General features: G+C 42.2%; 1 protein-coding gene across 1 annotated transcript; it reads left to right on the plus strand.

Moving 5' to 3' along the window:
• The first annotated feature begins 16,318 nt into the window (after positions 1–16,318).
• On the plus strand, positions 16,319–18,426 carry LOC109514264 (neuropeptides B/W receptor type 2-like). Its single transcript, XM_019867194.1, has 2 exons — positions 16,319–16,510; positions 16,597–18,426. The coding sequence occupies exon 2, from the start codon at positions 16,984–16,986 to the stop codon at positions 18,001–18,003; it is 1,020 nt and encodes a 339-aa protein (XP_019722753.1). The 5' UTR covers positions 16,319–16,510; positions 16,597–16,983; the 3' UTR covers positions 18,004–18,426.
• Positions 18,427–19,070: the final 644 nt, after the last annotated feature.

Genomic DNA, 19,070 nt, shown 5'->3' on the forward strand with positions numbered 1-19,070 from the left:
ACCAGTTGCAAGCCAATCGCAGGGCACACACAGACGAACAACCATCCACGCTCACACTCACACCTCAGGACAATTTAGAGTGCTCAATCAGCCTGCCATGCATATTTTTGGAATCTGGGAGGAAACTGGAGTACCCAGAGAAAAACCCACGCAGCCACGGGGAGAACATGCAAATTCAACATAGGAAGGCCGGAGCTGGAATCGACCGGGCTGCCCGAATGTCAACATGTCACTTAAAAATTTGCCTCCACGGTTTTGTGAAAAATAATAACAGTGTTACATTACGGTATGTTGTGTATGTTCTTTGAGAAGCAGGGTCAGAAATTGCTGGCTTGGCGAGGGAAAAACTTTTTTGACACAGTCTTTTTGGTTGGAAAAACATTTTAACATTGTCTAGTACACCCCGATAAAAATGGAACTCTCTCCCCAAATCTTTTACGCTTCCTTTCTTCGGGACCCGCCACATCTGGCATGAATATCTAATCCGACTTCTTGCATAGGTTTGTCGACATGCAAAACATTCAGCCTCCCGGGCAAATGCTTAACTCAAAGTCAGGAGGAAATTTTAATCCAGGAGAGGGCATGAAAGCTTTAAATTACTTGTTGTCCAACTTTCCTTTTAAATGTAAGCAACACATTCGTCTTAGTAGGTCACAACAACCCAGATCTCCACTCACATCTGAGTAAAATAAACAGAATTAATGCAACCGGACTAGATTGCTTGGTGGTAAAAGTGACTATGAATTTACGAAATGGTCACGTTCATGTTACTGCACTGCCTTGGCCTCCTGCTGAGTGTCATTTTGCTTTGAAGTTGATAACAGCTCCCCTAGAGGGATGGACAGAAAGTAAAATGATGAAAATTTAAAGTCAGGCCCCAAGAGACATCACCTCCCTTCACAGGTCCAAAGCAAAAATATGACTGATGGAAAGCCAAAAGCGGTTAAACTTTTCCCCACGATTGTTGTAGCCGTTGTGGTTGTGTGGCTTATTTATATTATTTGTACTTATTTTGGTGCATAACCCAGCCGCTGGGGGGCAGTGCCCTCCCCTGGGGGTGCACTGTTCCCCAGTGCCGGTCCCAAGCCCGGAGAAATGGGGAGGGTTGCGTCAGGAATGGCATCCGGCGTAAAACTTTTGCCAAGACGACCATGCGAGTTGGTAGGACGGTTTACAGGGGCGGATGGAAATTACTGACTCGCTGTGGCGACCCCTGAATAGGGATGTGCCGAAAGGAGAAGAAGTACTTATTTTGGTGCATGCAGCAGAGTCTGTCATGCAAAGGATTTCACTTCAACAAGACAAACCACATGGACTGTACATATCATTGCCATCTACCCACAGCCGTGTCTCACACCATTTCCAATTTTGGGGCAAATGTTATGAGATTCATGAGATTGGGAGATGTGATAAAACTTTAATTGGAACCTGTGAGCGGCAGAGCGTTAAGAGGAAACCTTGTCTGATTCAGAAATGTCCCACTGAGGCACAACTCTGTGTCGTCTTGCCTATTTGCGTATTTTCTTTACATTGGAGCCTCTAAGATTGAATAAGATGCATCACATTATGTTGAATAATCTTTCATTTGTTTACACTTTGAAATATTTTTTTTCCCCCCAAAGGAAATAATGGTAATTTCCAGGATCACAATTTCATCATCATAAAACCTTTACTGGGCCCGTAGTCTAAAAATTGGGGGACACAATGATAACATTCATTCATTAATTTTCCTATCCACTCATTCTCACAAAGGTTGCAGGGGGTGCTGGAGCCTATCCCAGCTGTCTTCGGGAAGTAGGCGGGGGACACCCTGAACCGGTTGCCAGCCTATCGCAGGGCACACAGAGACGAACAACCATCTGCACTCACACTCACACCTAGGGACAATTTGGAGTGTTCAATCAGCCTGCCATGCATGTTTTTTGGAATGTGATAGGAAACCGGAGTACCCGGAGAAAACCCACGCAGGCCCGGGGAGAACATACAAACTCCACACAGGGAGGCTGGAGCTGGAAGTGAACCTGGTACCTTTGCATTGTGAGGTCGACGCGCTAACCACTGGGCCACCGGGCCGCCCACAATGATAACAATGGGGAAAATTTGAAAATAGAAAATCTGTAAAGTTAAATTTTTTTAATGCTGATACGAAAACTAAAATTGGCATGCTGAATCCAAAATTGCAGTCAGATAAGCAAAATTCAAATGATTAGCTGCAGTGAGAACAGCTGATTTCGATGGCACTCATCTACAGCTACGTGACAACTTGTTTGCAAAGTCTCAATTGAGTGGGGTAAGAGGTGTCTGCAGCTCCTACTAGGTCAGTACTATCAATATCTGCAAACAGAAAACTAGTAATTAAAGTCAGGCAAGGTGAGCTCTCACTGTAATAACGTCAGATGCATATCTAAATACCAATTAAATAATCACCACCACACAAAATGATGAACATGCCAATCCAGATGCTTGATAAGCAGGAATATTTCAAAGTAGAATTTATTTAATTTAATCCTTTCATGCACCCTGGAACCTGATAGCATGATAAGATGTCCACTGAAAGCGTTAAAAGCCATAGTATGAGACGATAGCACTAATAAACAATAGTTATTAGCGACAAGGAGACGATCTGAGTGATCTATATACCCGTTTGACTTCAACTATTATGTCATTTATGAGCAGTGATCATCATCAGCTTCAAGTTCAGGGATGGATTTATTTCCTCCTCTGTGCGTCGTCCCCGTTCTTTGCCGCATGTGTTGACACGGCGAGATTGCGAAGTGACAATAAAAGTTAAGTGTTGTTGTGGGAGCAGAGGTGGAGGGTGTCATTGCGAAAACAACAAGACTCCCCGTCAGGAGGCAGATGTTCGATCGGCAACTTGACTTCTCGTCTCAATGGATTGGTGAGTTACACAGCACTTAAAAGTTAAAAATGTGTGTCATGACTCCACAAAATAAAGGATGCTTCATAAACGGTATCTTGGCAGTCCAATGACAACCGTGCATGTCATATGATCATTTTCTTCTCTCCAATGGAGGATAATAAAGACTTTCTAATTTAAAAGGGAAACGTCGTCTTTCTTCTGAAGCAAGAGAAAGTAGTAAAGATGTTCCAAAGTGTGGGTTGCTGCCCTTTAAAGGACACCCTTTCACACAGAGACAGACTTTGTTGACATCTTCTTACGCTCTACTGTGTCACACAAAATCACGCGGCTAAAAGCCACTACAGTTATAAGAATAGAAGTTCAGGGTCAGACGGTCACTGTCATGGCTGTGTTTGGATCTAACGTCCTTAATTTTAAGAACAGACCATTCCAAACTCTAAAATCTCTTTCAATTATGTCTAGCATTTCCAAGGGTTCCCTCCTGGGCCTCTTTTTTTTTTTTTAACTTAGTTAATATCTTGAATTTGACAAATGACACCCAGCTGTACTTCTCTACCAAGCTTTATGATTCAATATTATCGTGATATCAATGATATGATGTTTCAAATTTGCTCACGGGATAGCTTACGTCCTCTAAATTGTTCATGCTAAGTGCCAATAGTTGTTTGTCTATCTGCACTTCGATTGAATCGCCAACGGTCGAGGAAAATGGAATCAAGTCCCTCCAGCAACTTTCTCCTCCCTTGTGTGCTGTGTCTTGACGGTGATGTGCGTTTTGTTGATATGAGTATTTCTCCTCAATGATCAGGTGTGTTTTTTTTTTTTTAAACGATATTCAGGCTTCAGTGGCTTTCATAATTCAAGACAAAATATCTTGGTCAATGTGTCCCCTCGGGCAGCCCGGTGGACCAGTGATTAGCGGCAACCTCACAGTGCAGAGGTACCGTGTTCAATTACAGCTGCGGCCTTCCTGTGTGGAGTTTGCATGTTCTCCTCGTGCCTGCGTGGGTTTTTTACGGGTATTCCAGTTTCTTCCCACATTCCAGAAACATGCATGGCAGGCTGATTGAACACTCCAAATTGTCCCTAGGTGTGAGTGTGAGTGCGGCTGGTTGTTCGTCTCTGTGTGCCCTGCGAGTGGCTGGCAACCGGTTCAGGGTGTGCCCCGCCTACTGCCCGAAGACAGCTGGGTTAGGCTCCAGCACCCTTCCGTGACCCTTGCGAGGATAAAGCGAATCGGAAAATGGATGGATGGATGGATAGTTGTGTTTGCAGTGTACCGTGTCTTGTCTTTGTGGTGGTAGACCAGTCTTTGCAGTGAAATGAGTTGAAAATTGACCAGCATGAGCAACTTGCACATTTCATCTTAGACTATGTCAAAGGCTTTTTCACAGTCCGTGAGATCGATATAGAGTTAGGAGCTCCATTCTCGTGATTGTTTTATTATGAGGATTTAAAGGTTGGCCCAGAATGGATGTGTGATGAATGAGTTGCAGGATCTTGATGAGTTCCGTATCAGGATCCCTGTAGTCATTCCATTTTAAAGGTCTCCTTTCTTGAGTTTGAGCTTGATAAGATTCTATCTTTCCATTTCATAATTCCTCGGGAATACAGTAAATGAAGTAGGAAATGAAGTTGCTAAAGTGACCTGGGAGTTTTCCTTTTTGCGTGAACATGAGAGTGTCATGCGAAGTCTGACGCGCCAAATAAGTTGTTCTTCATGACTGCAAGCGATGCTCAGCTGAAAGGCTCAGTGAGACTTGAAGGAATCAGTATCTGCCCACCAGTGTAGCAGCGAAGGTTTTTTAATTAGTCCCTAGCCTATGCTTGGCTTTCATGATCATCTTTCTCTCTCGGTCAAGTTGAAAAGTTAAAAAAAAAAAAAAAATGTTGGAAACTTTGTCAAAGACTAGAAGAGAAATTTGCATCTGTGATCTGCCAATAATAAAAAGCAAACCCACAACAGCGTGCCTAACTTCCTGCATCTCATCCTCTTTTGAGGATGTCACGATTCAGCCCGGAGGACAGCAGCCAGGTGGCATTGCCACAGCACAATGAATTTTCACTCGATCAATAATTAAAAATCCAAACTTCTGTGCCTACAGCAGACGGCTGACGGAGAGCAATACAGACATAAGTTTAAAAAAAAGGAGGAAAATGTGTTTTCTTTTCATGGGTTTGGCAAACACACATGCATACACTCTTTCCTTCAGGCTTCTATCTTGCATGCTCTTGAATATTTCATGGCAGGGGAGAGGAAGAGGTCCAAAAAAAATAACTCTCTAGTGTATCAGTAGAGTGCTCCGAAAAAAAACTTTGGGTCAACATCTTGTTTGTTCACCAGATCCTCAGTAAAGAAGGTTGTGGTTTTCAAAATACACTTTGATTTAAACATTTGCAAAGATTGCGAGATGTGCTTGCGCTCTTTTGCCTCATTTTGTTGCCGAGAAGTCTGAAGAGTTAACAGTCCAGTGTGGCTTGCTCATCAGCAGCTTGGTAAGAGATAACTATTAGACTGTGTCGCGGTTCTATTTGTGACCAACAGGTGGCACTGTAGGGCTCCACCTGCAGCGGCACACCTGTTGGTTATTATGTCAATAGTTGCTTAAAAGGACTCCCGGCATGACCACTCAGTGTCGGGTTATTGTTTGTTTGTTTGTTGCTGTCATGTTTGTTCTTGTCATGTTTTTGGTAATGTGTCTGTTATTGATATTTTTTTTTTTGCTTCAGAAAACTTTATTTATCCCCGTGGGGCAATTAGAGTCATGGTTTTGGTTTGCTACTTTGGATTATTTTTGTTTTCGGGACTTTGTTTGTTTAGGGTTTCGTTTTCTCTGTATCTTTATCAATACAATTCGTCAAGTACAACCTTCTCCTCCCTCCTGACTGCTTCTTGGGGTCCTCCACCACCACGCAACGTGACAGACTGCATGCAACCAATCCAGCATTTATCATGCATGATGTTGATCCTAAATGTTGCGGCGCTATGACCATACACTTGTTTTTTTTTTTTAAAGCAAGCAGTATCTCACTGCAAATCCTCCATTGGTCTCTTGCAATTTCCTGTGCGAAATCGAAGGCAAACAGGAGTTTTAGACGATGTGTTTTGCGTACAACTTCTAATAGCACCACTGAAATATTTACATTTAGTTAGTGTTTCTGGAAAGTATAGGTCCGGTGATTAACTACTGCCGAGGCACACGCGTAGCCGATACCGTATTCATTAAGCTCATTTAGCATGAGGACTGAGAGTAGGAGCAAGCAACTAGAAGGTGTGATTGCAGCCGGTGAGCTGCTTCTCCCTCTTTTGTTCCACATTCTGTTTCAACTCCTCCTGGTTCTGAAGCAGTGTGACTCAACTCGAAAAAAGTGACTAATTATCCAAGTTCAGAGAAGCTTGTACAATCTCTCGAAATGAGTGAAACTTTAAAGTTACTTTGCGAGCTAGAAAAAGCAAGACCCCACCAAATTTTGGTGCAATAATACAGACAGACAATGTTCTTGTTTTCCCTGTATGGTCAAGAATTTCTCTTCCATTCTTCCTTCTTTGAGGGAATCACACATTTCTCAAAGATTTCGACTCATGTGAAAAGGTTTGAAATTTTGAGTGAGCCATCCACCCATTTCCAGTAAACTGGTTCCCCCCCAGGTAAATCCATCATAAAAATCCTCGGCTGAGGAGGAGCAGATTTCACTGAACCACAAACAGAGACGACTCTGGCTGCAAAGTAATATTGCTTAATAGCTGCTTGGTGCCTATTTCACCTCAGGGAAATGGCGCAACAACCCTAACTCAACATAAAATCATACCATGTGTTGCAGGAGCAGATGATCTGAGATAAAACATGGATTGTATTTATTTATTTCAATTCTGTGACAAGGGCAGCGTGTTTGGGTCAGGGGGGTTGGTCAGAGAATGGGGTTGCTTGCATTCATCCATCCATCCATCCATCCACCCATCCATCTATTTTCTGATCCACTTTATCCTCACAAGGGTCGCGGGTGTGCTGTAGCCTATCCCAGCTGTCTTCAGGCAGCAGGTAGGGTACATTTGAGGATGTGGATGACATCTACATTATCGGCCTTCCGATAACAGGTATGCTGCTGTTTGGTGTTAGCAGTTTCCTGATCTATCGCAAAATTCAACCGACGGGAGCGGCTCTATTGGAAGTGAAGAGGCTGCCGGTCTAAGGATGGCATAGTGCGGATGTCCAACACTCAGACTCAGACTGTGCTCAACCACAAACTGTTGCGGTTTTGGAGCGTCTCTGCAAGATGGTCAAGAACTTGGAGAAACTGGAATCCGTGCTCAAATATTGACAGAAATCACGGATTTGGCTGATCGACGCCACTAAAGAGACATAAGCCACGGACTCAAGGCTGTCTTAAATTCTTGGGCAGCCTGCTACCAAAACAACATCTGCTATCTCGACCTTCCCCTGATGAAAGTATTCACGGAAGCTAGTCCCCCACCATCACCCCCTCCCTCATACACTCCCTTGTATCACCGTCTTCATTGTTTATGTCTTGTGACCTGTTGTAATTGTCATATGCTTGTGCAGGAGTTTTTTGCCTAACTCAAATTATCCTCAAAATGAGGATAGTTCGAGCTTGGGTGTCTTGAAAGGCGCTTATAAATAAAATGTATTATTATTATTATTATTAATATTAATATTATTTTTATTATTATTACATTGTGAGTTGGTTGCCAGCCAATCGCAGGGCACACAGAGACGAACAACCATCCGCGCTCACACTCACACTTAGGGACAATTTATTGTGTTCAATCAGCCTGCCACGCATGTTTTTGCAAAGTGGGAGGAAACCCACACAGGCACAAGAAGAACATGTAAATTCCATACAGGAAGACCGGAGCTGGAATCGAACCCGGTACCTCTGCACGGTGAGGTCGACGCTAACCACTGGACTAACGGCCGCCCGAGTTGCTTCCAGTGTAATTCAAAATTCAAATGGCAACAAGAGAAAACACATGACTGAAAGTGAATCATTGAGGTGGCCTACTTCCCGATTCATGACATAATAAGATGCAACTATCGTGTCCTCTCTGAGGCGAGGAGGAGACACTTGCAGTTTTAGCCAACCAACAGCAACAAAGAAAATTAGGTCCTTTATCTTCATTTGCAATTCAGCTTTGCAATCACAGGATATGAGTTCCTGAGGGGAACATGCCACACTTACAAAATGTTTCAAGGAAATTGATTGTCTAGTTTTTGAGTCACTAACTAATTGACTAGCTAACTAGCTAGCTAACTCACTCATGGTGGCAAAACACTTCTTATATTTTGTACAACACATACTGGCAGCTTTCAAAAGTGCTATATAAGTACAATTTGATTTGATTTGGTGATATGTCGTCAATTATCAATCAGCTAGGGTGTTATTTCGAGTTTCATCTACTGATGTAACTGTAAAGTCGCACATGTGGCATTCACATCTGCCTCCGCCCCCGGACTCTGTACCCTGGTGGCTATCATATTGAGTGATGTTGTTCCGTGTCCTGTTTTCTCAATTTGGGAGAGGTGTCATCCCATTTTTTTTTTGTTTGCAACCAACCCTGAGAGGTTGTTTTGGTGGTACACTTTGGCTCAAAGACACGCTGACCAAAGTGTTTGAAGTGTTGGGCTGCAGATTTGACCTCGGGGGTGAGCAGCTGATCACAGAGACAAAAAAAGCCCATGGTGCGTCGAGGAAGAAAATTTTTCGTGTCATGAATGCTGAAACAGATGATCGGCTTCGTGTGAACCAGGCAGTCAAATTAAAATGGTAAATAATGCATATCACATTGCATTACAATCCACTGCTGTATTTTTTGCAATGCATCCACTCCTGCCATTTCATTTTAGGTTCTTCTATTTACCAGTAATCTCTTATTTAATATGTTTTTGATGACAGTCGTCTTCCAAACCTTGCCCGCTGACTTTTACAAACCTTTATATATGAACATGATTCAAGTAAAACCGTGACTTCAGTGAGATACATTTCCAGGTACCAATTCACAACCCCTGCTACTGCTTTTTTTCCGAGGGGAAAACATGGGACATTTTTTTTTCTTGCATTCAAGTTGATTTATCCGGCAACAACCACATACGGATGAGCGGAGAACTGCACGTTACAAAATCCTGACAATAAGAAACTCAAGTTGACAAGCCCTGGTCTGGTCCTGGAACACATCTCCATGGTAACATATGTGTCACTGCTTTTGTCAAATTGAGTTACAACTGCAATGAGTCTGGAGATCCTTTTACAAAGCAAAACTCTTCTTTCAGGGGATTTGAGATAGAATAATAAAAATGATCTTTGTCGAGTAATTTAAGATGCAGAAGAGGGGTATTGCCTCTAGCAATTGGGGAAGTAATTCGGTTACTTTACTCATCCGTTAATGCACAAGATGACAAAAAAAAAGTCGTTGTCTGCCTCCAAAAAGGAGCAGCCTCGCCTCGGCAACAACTCCCGCCTGCTCCTCATACCGTTTCTGTGATATTGGGCCTTGTCAGGCACACTTAAAACAGAAAAGCTGGGTCACTGTGAACCTGGAGGAGACAGGTTTACCATCAGGGACTGAAATGCTGAAGAGAAACAGAATTGGTTGACTCATGGCTGACGCAAAGATAAATTCTGATTAGGTTGTGTCGCCTTGAAACGTGATTATTGGAGGAACAATTACACCTCAAATGAACTTTAGGCCTCCTCCTCCAGGATGTGATGAATAAGTAGCTTGATTCTATTGTGGTGTTATGAAAGCATTCTTTGTGTGTGTGTGTGTGTGTGTGTGTGTGTGTGTGTGTGTGTGTGTGTGTGTGTGTGTGTGTGTGTTTCCTGTTACCCTGTCAATTTTCAATTGTTATTCATGATGAACTTGAGGCTTTTCGATCTATACTGATGTGTGAAGGGGAAATGTACATGTATATATCCAATACTAACTTTAATTGACAAATGTAAATTATATGTCTGAAGTATCAAATAAAACACTGTTTTTAAAAATAGAACTGTGGGAGACATTCTTCTCATTATTTTACAAACTAACCTAAATCACATACCTGATTTATTAAGATCCCAAATCTCGGGTGCAAAGTTGTTTGTTCACTCACTCTCACGCATGCTTTTGGCACAGGTGTAAAATGGTGGGAAACGCAGTATCAAACTGAGGGCTTGGGAATTAGGTAGCACTGATGGTTTTTACTGTGGAAAGTGTGGGAGAGCACTGCAATCGCAAAAGGAAGTTTGAAGTGATGGAAGAGGAAATGTTGCCGGAAGACAAAAACATAATATTGACTTACAAAAACTGAATCGACTACATACGACTATAAAGTTAGCTGAAACCAGCACCTGCTTAAAAGCCATAATTTGCTTCATTTAACCTATCCTAAGAGCATTGGAAATGGATTTTTTTGCATTTAAATCGTGCACACTTTGAAAAATGTTGTGGGAGAGGTCAAATGTTACCATGCATGTGTTGAAAGGATTTTATGGGTCATATGGCATGACTCCTTCTTGTGACTGGCTTTAAGTCTGCCTCTAACATTCAGAAGCTCCTAAAGTGCATTGCTGGATTCCTACTTTGCAGCAGTATTTTTTTTTTCATTGCAAAAATGATTAAATAAACAAAAGGTTGAGTGTACCCCAGGGACAGTTTCAGTTTTTTTTTTCTCTCCCAGCTAAAGTGGGGCTCATCCAATAAAAAAGAGGGCAAAATATTATATTAAATATGATAAATATTTTTGAATATATCTTAGAATATCAAATAAAGTGCTGGAAGTGTTTGACTGGGGCTACACAGATTTTTGACGGGTCGATAGCACCCCAACGCCGGTGTAGCCCCATCCTTGACGTCGCTTCTCATTTTGCCTGCGCTATGCACAGCAACATTATGCTGCAATTCATCTCTTTGTGCAATGTACAAAATGAGCTCTGCTTAGTTTATTGCTTATCTATCAACAGCACGTAATCTTGATTGCGTTCGTGATCAAAAGTCATGGCACACAGGATGAAGCAATAAATATTGGACAAAATCTTAGAATTCTTAGCAAGGCCTTGACATGCTTCCAACTTTGTGGGCTGAGTCTCAAAGTCTTTTTGTGTGTGCGGGCAACCTTCATGGGAATGGAATTTTCATTCAGGGTTTGTGAGAAAAATGCTGTCATAACCATGCAGTCTTCGACGTGGACAGAAAAGGAGGAACAAAAACTACATAAAGTGGTGAAGCACAATGATGTAGCTCAGGTGAGAACATTTTCACTTTTATTGCTCTCATTTATCAGAATCTAAGTAGATTTGTGATGATTGGATGCTGGCATACTTCGGGAAATTAGATTGCCAGAGCGAGCCCGGCCATGATCTGGTCTTAAGTGGGCTCTGAAGTGAAAAACCTAATGTGCTGGAATTGGACTCTAATGTGAACCGAGTCGGTAACTCTCTCTGTCACAAGCCTTAAGCAGCGGGGAGGACAGAGCAAAATGTGAGCCCATTTATACAGCCAGGTACATCCTAATAGACATTAGATCATGCCAGATTGCAAAATCTTCTGAAGCACAGCTGAAAACTTAGGATGACATCAACCTCAGAGCTGAAAGGTTTTGTTTTCAAATCTCAGTTGAGGCACTGCAGTGTTTGACTTTACATTTTCTCCTTGTACTTGTGTGGGTTTTCCAAATATTGATTTGAATAAAAGTTGCAACATTCTAAATTTCATGTTAAGTATTTCTCCCCTCAAATTTTGGTTGATAACTCAGTCTTACAAAGTGAGGCAAGGAGGCAGTTGTGTTTAGAAACATGGTATACTCATTGTTGATGCATAGTGTGTTTGTGTGTGTGGGGGGGGGGGGGAATTCTCACCTCATTCATTCCTTTCACCTCTAAATGTCTCTCAGCAGCAAGTCAATTACTGTGGCCTTTAATGGAGTCTCAACAAGCCATAGATAACACACATTTGTAGCCTGAACACACACATATGTAGCCTGAAAGCCTAAGGGTGTGTGTGTGTGTGTGTGTGTGTGTGTGTGTGTGTGTGTGTGTGTGTGTGTGTGTGTGTGTGTGTGTGTGTGTGTGTGTGTGTGTAAGTGTGTGTCCTAAGTGATTATGTGTGCTACATTGTGCATTGCTGCAAATTATATGACTTTGGACAGTAGGTGCCATGGCCACCTTGAGTTGTCCATGTTTCAAAATCAATTGGGTTCTACTTAGGTGACAGTAGGTAATCAAAGATTGCTAAATAAAAAAGATCAGTTGAAAAACTTGGGCTGGCATTTAAACAGAGACATGAGGTACATTGGCCAAAAATGAAAATAAAAACAATAGGGCACCGCTCGAGTATCGTACAAAATGACCATCTTGACAATTTGTATAGTAATAAAAAGGAGACTACTTAGTATAATGTACAGTAATGCCCCTATAATTAAACGACAAAGTCAAGAATCATCATTTGAAGGTTTTGTGCTGCCAGAAGCAGAATGTAATAATTCCCAATTGATCATATTTCAATTCCTATTTTCCATTTGGTTCTCTTTCCCAGAATCAGAATCAAAGAAAAACATGAATTTTGAATAGTTGACAACAACCGTTTGAGACTGACCCGTGCCAAACTGAGTGTAGTCAAAAACAAACAAAATGTTTCATGAAAGGTCATGATTAAAGAGACTAGATTATGTTGGTTTTTTTTTTTGTTTTTTTTTAAATGGCCATGTTTGAAAATTTGCATTGTAGCTTGGCCTTCATCTTAACCAGTAAGTAGGTTGGTCATGCAATCTTATTGCAAAATGTTATTCCAGCAAAACAAATTTTTGTTGTGCTCCTTGCCCCTCATGTCGTAGTGAATTGTAGCAGAGTAACACTTGGCGTAATTAGATTACAAAGATATAACACCCATATGTCTGACTCGGAAGTGCCAGCACCTGGTAAAGTGCCACATTATTCAGTAAATATAAAAGGACAACAAAGACCTGTTAAAATGCTTGGTTTGTTTGATGTAAAAAAAAAAAAAAATGACAAGGAAAAACCTTTTCCACACATATCAACCTGCAGACTGCACGACTCAAAAAAATAAATAAATAAAAACGAACGAAAGAAAGAAAGTCAAACCAAGTAGAGACGGTACGTAAAAATAAACCACTGAGATGTGAGCCCCCAAAAAACTGCCACTTGAACTCTGTTGTGTCAACTTATCCGCTGTATGTATTTCAGGAAGAAAAGAAGATGGCTGCGTTGGTATTCTACCTCAGCTAAAATGTCCTCACATGTTATTTTTAATATCTCGATGCATTTGGCCGGGTCTCCCTGTGTTGAGTTTTTGTTCTGATACATTTGCATGTGGGCACGGATAAAAATCCGAGCAGGAGACTTCCTCTGCTTGATACAATGTCTCTTATCTGACCTTTTTGGCAACAAACAATAAACTGCGCGAGCTCTTTTGTCTTTCAAATATTCATTTTTGTCTCCTCGGTTGGATAACACGGATATTTATTCCACACCAGCCACTACTGGTGACCAATGGTCCTATTGGGCTTTCAGCATCAATCTACAGTTCTGGAGGGCAGCTCGTGTCACAGTATTTCTCAAGTGGTGTCATTGCGTTGAGTGTTTTACAGACATTGGCGGGCTAAAGTCTGATTCTGAGCCGATGTCAGGACTGTTTGTTTTCCCGGGAAGTCTTTTCATGTGCTAATGGACGATCATCGGCGCTTTATGGGCTGGTATCAGAGATGTCACCGTAAAACTATCCACGCCATCCTTCTAACCGCTTTTAAATTCTCAATTTCGTTCTCATAAATTGTGCTGTTGGTTTCTAGGTTTATTCACGTAGAGCCGGGCTGTCAAACTCATTTTAGTCACGGGCCAATTTGGATTCACGCCTTCCCTCGTAGGGCCGTTATGACAGTGAAACCACAAAATTATCATTTGTACACCACAAATGAATAGATTACTAGTTTTGATCATTCAAGTCAATTGTAATAGTTTGTTCAATTATTGTTCAAGTGAGTGTAAACAGGGCAACAAAATTATTGCGAAATCTCAACGTCATTTATTACACATGACAATTTGATATTTCGGTAGAGATTTTAGCAAGTTGACACACATGATTTGTTTTCGCGGGCCACATAAAATGACCTGGCGGGCCGGATCTGGCCCCTGGGCCTTGAGTTTGACACCTGTGACGAAGAGTATTTAAATGAGGTGGTAAGGACCAAGCAGTTTCGTATTGCGTTAGTCATTTACAAGTCATGAGACGACTCTGTTTCCTTCCGAAACGTTGTGGATGGTGGATTTTATTTTTTCACCTTTCGACCTAAGTCATGCGGTGCACACAATGGCGAAAAAGTTTTTTTTTTTTTTGCTATGGTTAGTCATCAGCAACTTTTTTTAAAACACTCGACTAAAACAATATCATCAGGCATTGTGTTATTTTTTAAATCAGGATCAGTGTGACACCTTTTGAATTGTTAAACTTTGCACCCGAGTAATATTTTAGTAAGATATGTAACATTGTAATTTCGGCACATGTATCTGTCCCCAAAAATCCATACAGATGAGAGTACTGATCTGTATAGGACTGACAAGACTGGCTTAAAGTGACGGCAGAAAGTTGGAAATCTGAGCGCAATTCAACTGTGAATGAGTGGGTGTTTGATGTCTTTTGTTGAAGGTTGATGTTGAAGGTTGAAGCACACAAACAATATGGACTCAGCTCAGAGGAGGGACCCGGGGATGGTTTTATGATCCAATATTCTCTCTATATGGTAGTTATTCCTTTGAATAAAATTCCCAGTTAAGAGAATCCACTGGGTTTAAGGTGTTTTAAAATATTCAAAGAGGCAACCGCCAGAATGGAGATGAGCAGTGGTCAGTTGACCTGAAAGAATCTCTCCTTTAATTTCTTTTTCCAGGTCCTTGCTGACTTTCAAAGTACGATGTGAGTGTGCAGGCGCTGAAGGAAATTTCACGTGTAGGAATGGTGCTTTACACTGAGGAGAGGTGACACACTCTCTGCATGTTTCAGGACATGTTTCCATGACAACAGCGTTGCTAAAAACTGAAACCTCGGTCTGATGACTGTATTATAGCTACAGGTTTTTGGAAATAACATCATTTGGAGTTACATGCATGACTTTTCCACAACTGCACAATATGACTGAGAATTAAAAAAAAAAAAAAATGTTCGTGTCTTCAGTAACCACCGCATTTAATCACGAAGATGATTGTTTTCTCTTGTGTTCATCTTCAGGCTGAAATTAACAGAAGCCAATCAGTATTCAAAGTTATAAAACACAGAGTCTCATTTGGACGGATAATGTTTTCTGTGCCTTATCATTTGATGGAATTAATTATCTTGTCAAATGTTGGAAATGCGTACTCATCTTTCATTTATTTTGGAAATTGACTTTTCAGTCACAACCTGCCAAGTGTTTGAAATGGTCATTCTGTCAGAAAGAGTTTACCAAACGTGTTGGTGGAAGAGCAGTCTGAAAAGTTTTTTTTTTTTTCATTGGAATGTGGATTTGGTGGCGTCTGAGGCAAAAATTCAGGCCTGGGTGGAGTTTGGTAATGCCACGGAGAACAACTTTTAGTCAGCGGATGTGATGGACCATTTGAGTGTATGTGGTGCAGATGGGGCACTACAGACCTCGACTTAGGATGCTGTGGGTTGAAGACTTCTAATCTTCTGCCCAGTGGGAAAGCAAAGTCTTTCTGTTGGCTTCATCAGACTGCTCTCTTCGACTTTCACTGGGATGAATAAATTGACTGCAGTGAGGGATCACTTCCTAATCTGAGACAATGGCTGCACCCAAGAAAGTGTGGCATTCCCTCTCCAGTTCAAGGATGTGAACGGTGCATCGCCCTGACGTGGTGAAGTACGATTTACGAGTGAATGCAGGTTCCCCCACTCACCCGTTAGCTTGAGCTGCGGGTGATGTCTGAATGGAGATGCTCATGGAACAAGCAAGGTGAGAACGTCACAATCAAGAATCTTGTTCCGGAGGAGCTCGATGCGGGTTAGCTTGGGCATCAGTTTAGGATGCCTCCTGATGAGTTGTTCTGGGCACGTCGAAGCCTGCAGAGGCCCCGGGGAAGATGCCAACCATGTGAGTGTCAGAATCAATGTGATCACTCCTCCCAACTGTTATTGAGGAAAATCACCACATTATAAAAAAAAAAAAAATAATAATAATAATAATAATAATAAATGGAAATAAAACTACCCAAGTTAAAGCCCAACATATGCTTGGACCACATGCCATTGTAATAAATGGAAATAAAACGACCCAAATTAAAGCCCAACATATGCTTGGACCACATGCCATTGAGAGAGAGAGAGAGAGAGAGAGAGAGAGAGAGAGAGAGAGAGAGAGAGAGAGAGTGTGAGAGAGAGAGGGGAGAGGGGAAAATGAGAGAGTGGGAGAGCTTCAACAAATGCTATTGCGAGGAGTGGCTGAGGAGTCGAGGGAGGAGTGAAGAGGCAGAATGCTACGGTGGCTGAATTCTCCTCCTTGCACTTCTTCATAAGCATCTTATAGTTATTTAGAAATATGACGTAAGGCATTTTGCTTGCTATTTTTACATTTTTCAGCTGCTGTTCAAGGGATTGTTCCTCTCTTACGCTGGAGCTCGTTACTGAAGGTAAATTATAATGGTTTCATTATTTGAAATCAGATTGTCTGTACAATATTTTGAACATGTTCCTCTCAAAACCGCTTTGTCTCCAGGGTGCACAAAGGAGAAGGAGGGAGCGGGGCCCACATAGAGGAGCACCATACAGCTTTTGAAGGGACACTTCCTGGAGACAGAAGACATTCAGAGAAAGCAAGGCTGAAGGGCTTTGATGTTAAAAGAATACAAGTGGATTCACCCCAAAGAAGTGCCTGTGGAGGAAAAATGACAGGATCTTTGTTTATTTGAACTCCAAGAAGACTTTTTTGTTCATTCCAAAAGAATTCCAACAGTAGCATAAGGATCTAGATGTCCACTCCTCACACCTAGACTTGTTTGAGATTCATCTTTATCTTCAAGTGTGCATGAATGCGTTGCCCTGGAAATATTCATACACATCCTTGATATGAATCATTAAGGACTCTTGGGTTCCTGTCCAAAACATGGAGAACGTGTCTGAGGCTGGCGTCTTTGCGCCGCCACTGTGCGACGACTCTGTTGACTTCTACAGTCTCTCCTCAGGCAACCGCACCGATCTGAACTGCACCCCTCCGTCCGAGTTCTACTTCTACGCTGACCTCTACGTCATCTTGCCCGTCATCTACTCGGTCATCTGTGCCGTGGGCCTGACTGGCAACACGGCCGTCATCTACGTGATCCTCAAAGCTCCCAAGATGAAGACGGTCACCAATATGTTCATCCTCAACCTGGCCATCGCCGACGACTTGTTCACGTTGGTGCTCCCGATCAGCATCGCCGAGCACCTGCTGCATTACTGGCCTTTCGGGGAGGTTTTGTGCAAAATCATCCTCAGCATCGACCACTATAACATCTTTTCCAGTATCTACTTCCTGACTGTGATGAGCGTGGACCGCTACCTGGTGGTCCTGGCCACAGTGAGGTCCAAGCGCATGCCGTACCGCACCTACCGGGCAGCCAAGATTATCTCCTTGTGCGTGTGGGTTCTAGTCATACTCATCGTGATGCCGTTCAGCATTTTCGCCAGCGTCTTCATCGACCCCAGCGATGGCAGGAAGAGCTGCGTGCTCAGCTTCCCCGCACCAGAGAGCTCGTGGTTCAAAGCCAGTCGGATCTACACCCTCATCTTGGGCTTCGCCATCCCCGTGTCCACCATTTGCATCTTGTACACCTTGATGCTCTACAAGCTGAGGAACATGCGCCTCAACAGCAATGCCAAAGCGTTGGACAAAGCCAAGAAGAAAGTCACCATCATGGTCTTCATCGTGTTGGCCGTCTGCTTGTTCTGCTGGACGCCGTTCCACCTCAGCACCATTGTGGCCCTGACCACCGACTTGAGGACCACACCGCTGCTCATTGGGATCTCCTACTTCATCACCAGCCTCAGCTATGCCAACTCCTGCCTCAACCCGTTTCTTTATGCCTTTCTCGATGACAGTTTTAGGAAGGCCTTCAAGAAGATGCTGGAATGTCGGCCTGCGTGAGAGCAGTCACTCCAGAGAAAGTAAAAAAATAAATAAAAAATGGTACATTTGTTCAAGCGACACCAGAAAAAAAAATAAAAATAGTGTGGACATCTCAATGTTTGGTGTAGTGGTTTCCACGAACAAAATTATGTCCACCACCATTTTGTGTGGTATTAGCCAATGACCTGAAAGAAAAAAAAAAAAAAAAATCAACAAAGAGTCAAGTGCTGATATCAACTAAATATTTCAAACGTGAAAATGTCAAAGTTTGTTGTTGCAGTTACATGTATTAAAAAAAAATTACGGGTTTTCAACACCAATATGTATAATCTTAAATTTGTTCATAGGTAAACTGATTGTCCACTAAGATGTTTTAAGTGTTGCTTTGACACATCATATTGAAATAAAAGTTAATTAGGGTCACAGGTAAGCTTGAACTTATCTTGGCTGACTTTGAGCAAGAGGTGGGCTACATCTTGGAATGGTTCCAAGCCGATCAGAGGGCACATTAGAAAAACAAGCATTCACACTCACAATCACAACTGCGGCCATTTTAAGTCTCTAGTAACCTGTGTGTTCTTGGAATGTGGAAGGAAGACACAGTACCTGCTGAAAACCCACACAAGCACAGCGAGAACATTAGCATGATTGTTTCATTCGTGAAGTGTTTGAAAAGTACAAAATGATTTGTGCCATTGTCTTGTGGAACAGTGGAAAGTTGATCCACAACCATTTGTTCTCAGTGAGCAAAATTTGAGACTCCCTTTTAGTATTAAGGTGGTATTCCTTCACAAATCTCCAGATGTGTTAACAGAGACAATTGGCGGAGTTCCTTACAGTCTTTGTTATCGTATTCGTGTTAATGCTGAATGCTGTTGACGTGGTGTGTTTTGGAAAAAAAAATAAAACTGCCGACTGACGGCGTGTTGCTTCAGGCCTGAAATTACACAAACACGGGCCAGGGGGCCTGCTACCTTATGATGGTTTCGGTCTAATTTATGTTTGTGTGCTTTCGTCGCCCCCTGGCAACTATAGACGCTCATTACAAAGTCATACCTTGTCGTCACCAAACCATTAATTTTTTT

Source organism: Hippocampus comes, unplaced genomic scaffold (genome assembly GCF_001891065.2).
Source record: "Hippocampus comes isolate QL1 unplaced genomic scaffold, H_comes_QL1_v1.1 scaffold486, whole genome shotgun sequence".
Taxonomy (NCBI): Eukaryota; Metazoa; Chordata; class Actinopteri; order Syngnathiformes; family Syngnathidae; genus Hippocampus; species Hippocampus comes.

What these genes read in the sequence shown, in the direction of transcription:
- LOC109514264 (XM_019867194.1), top strand. Translation starts at nt 16,984, where the DNA reads ATGGAGAACGTGTCTGAGGCTGGCGTCTTTGCGCCGCCACTGTGCGAC.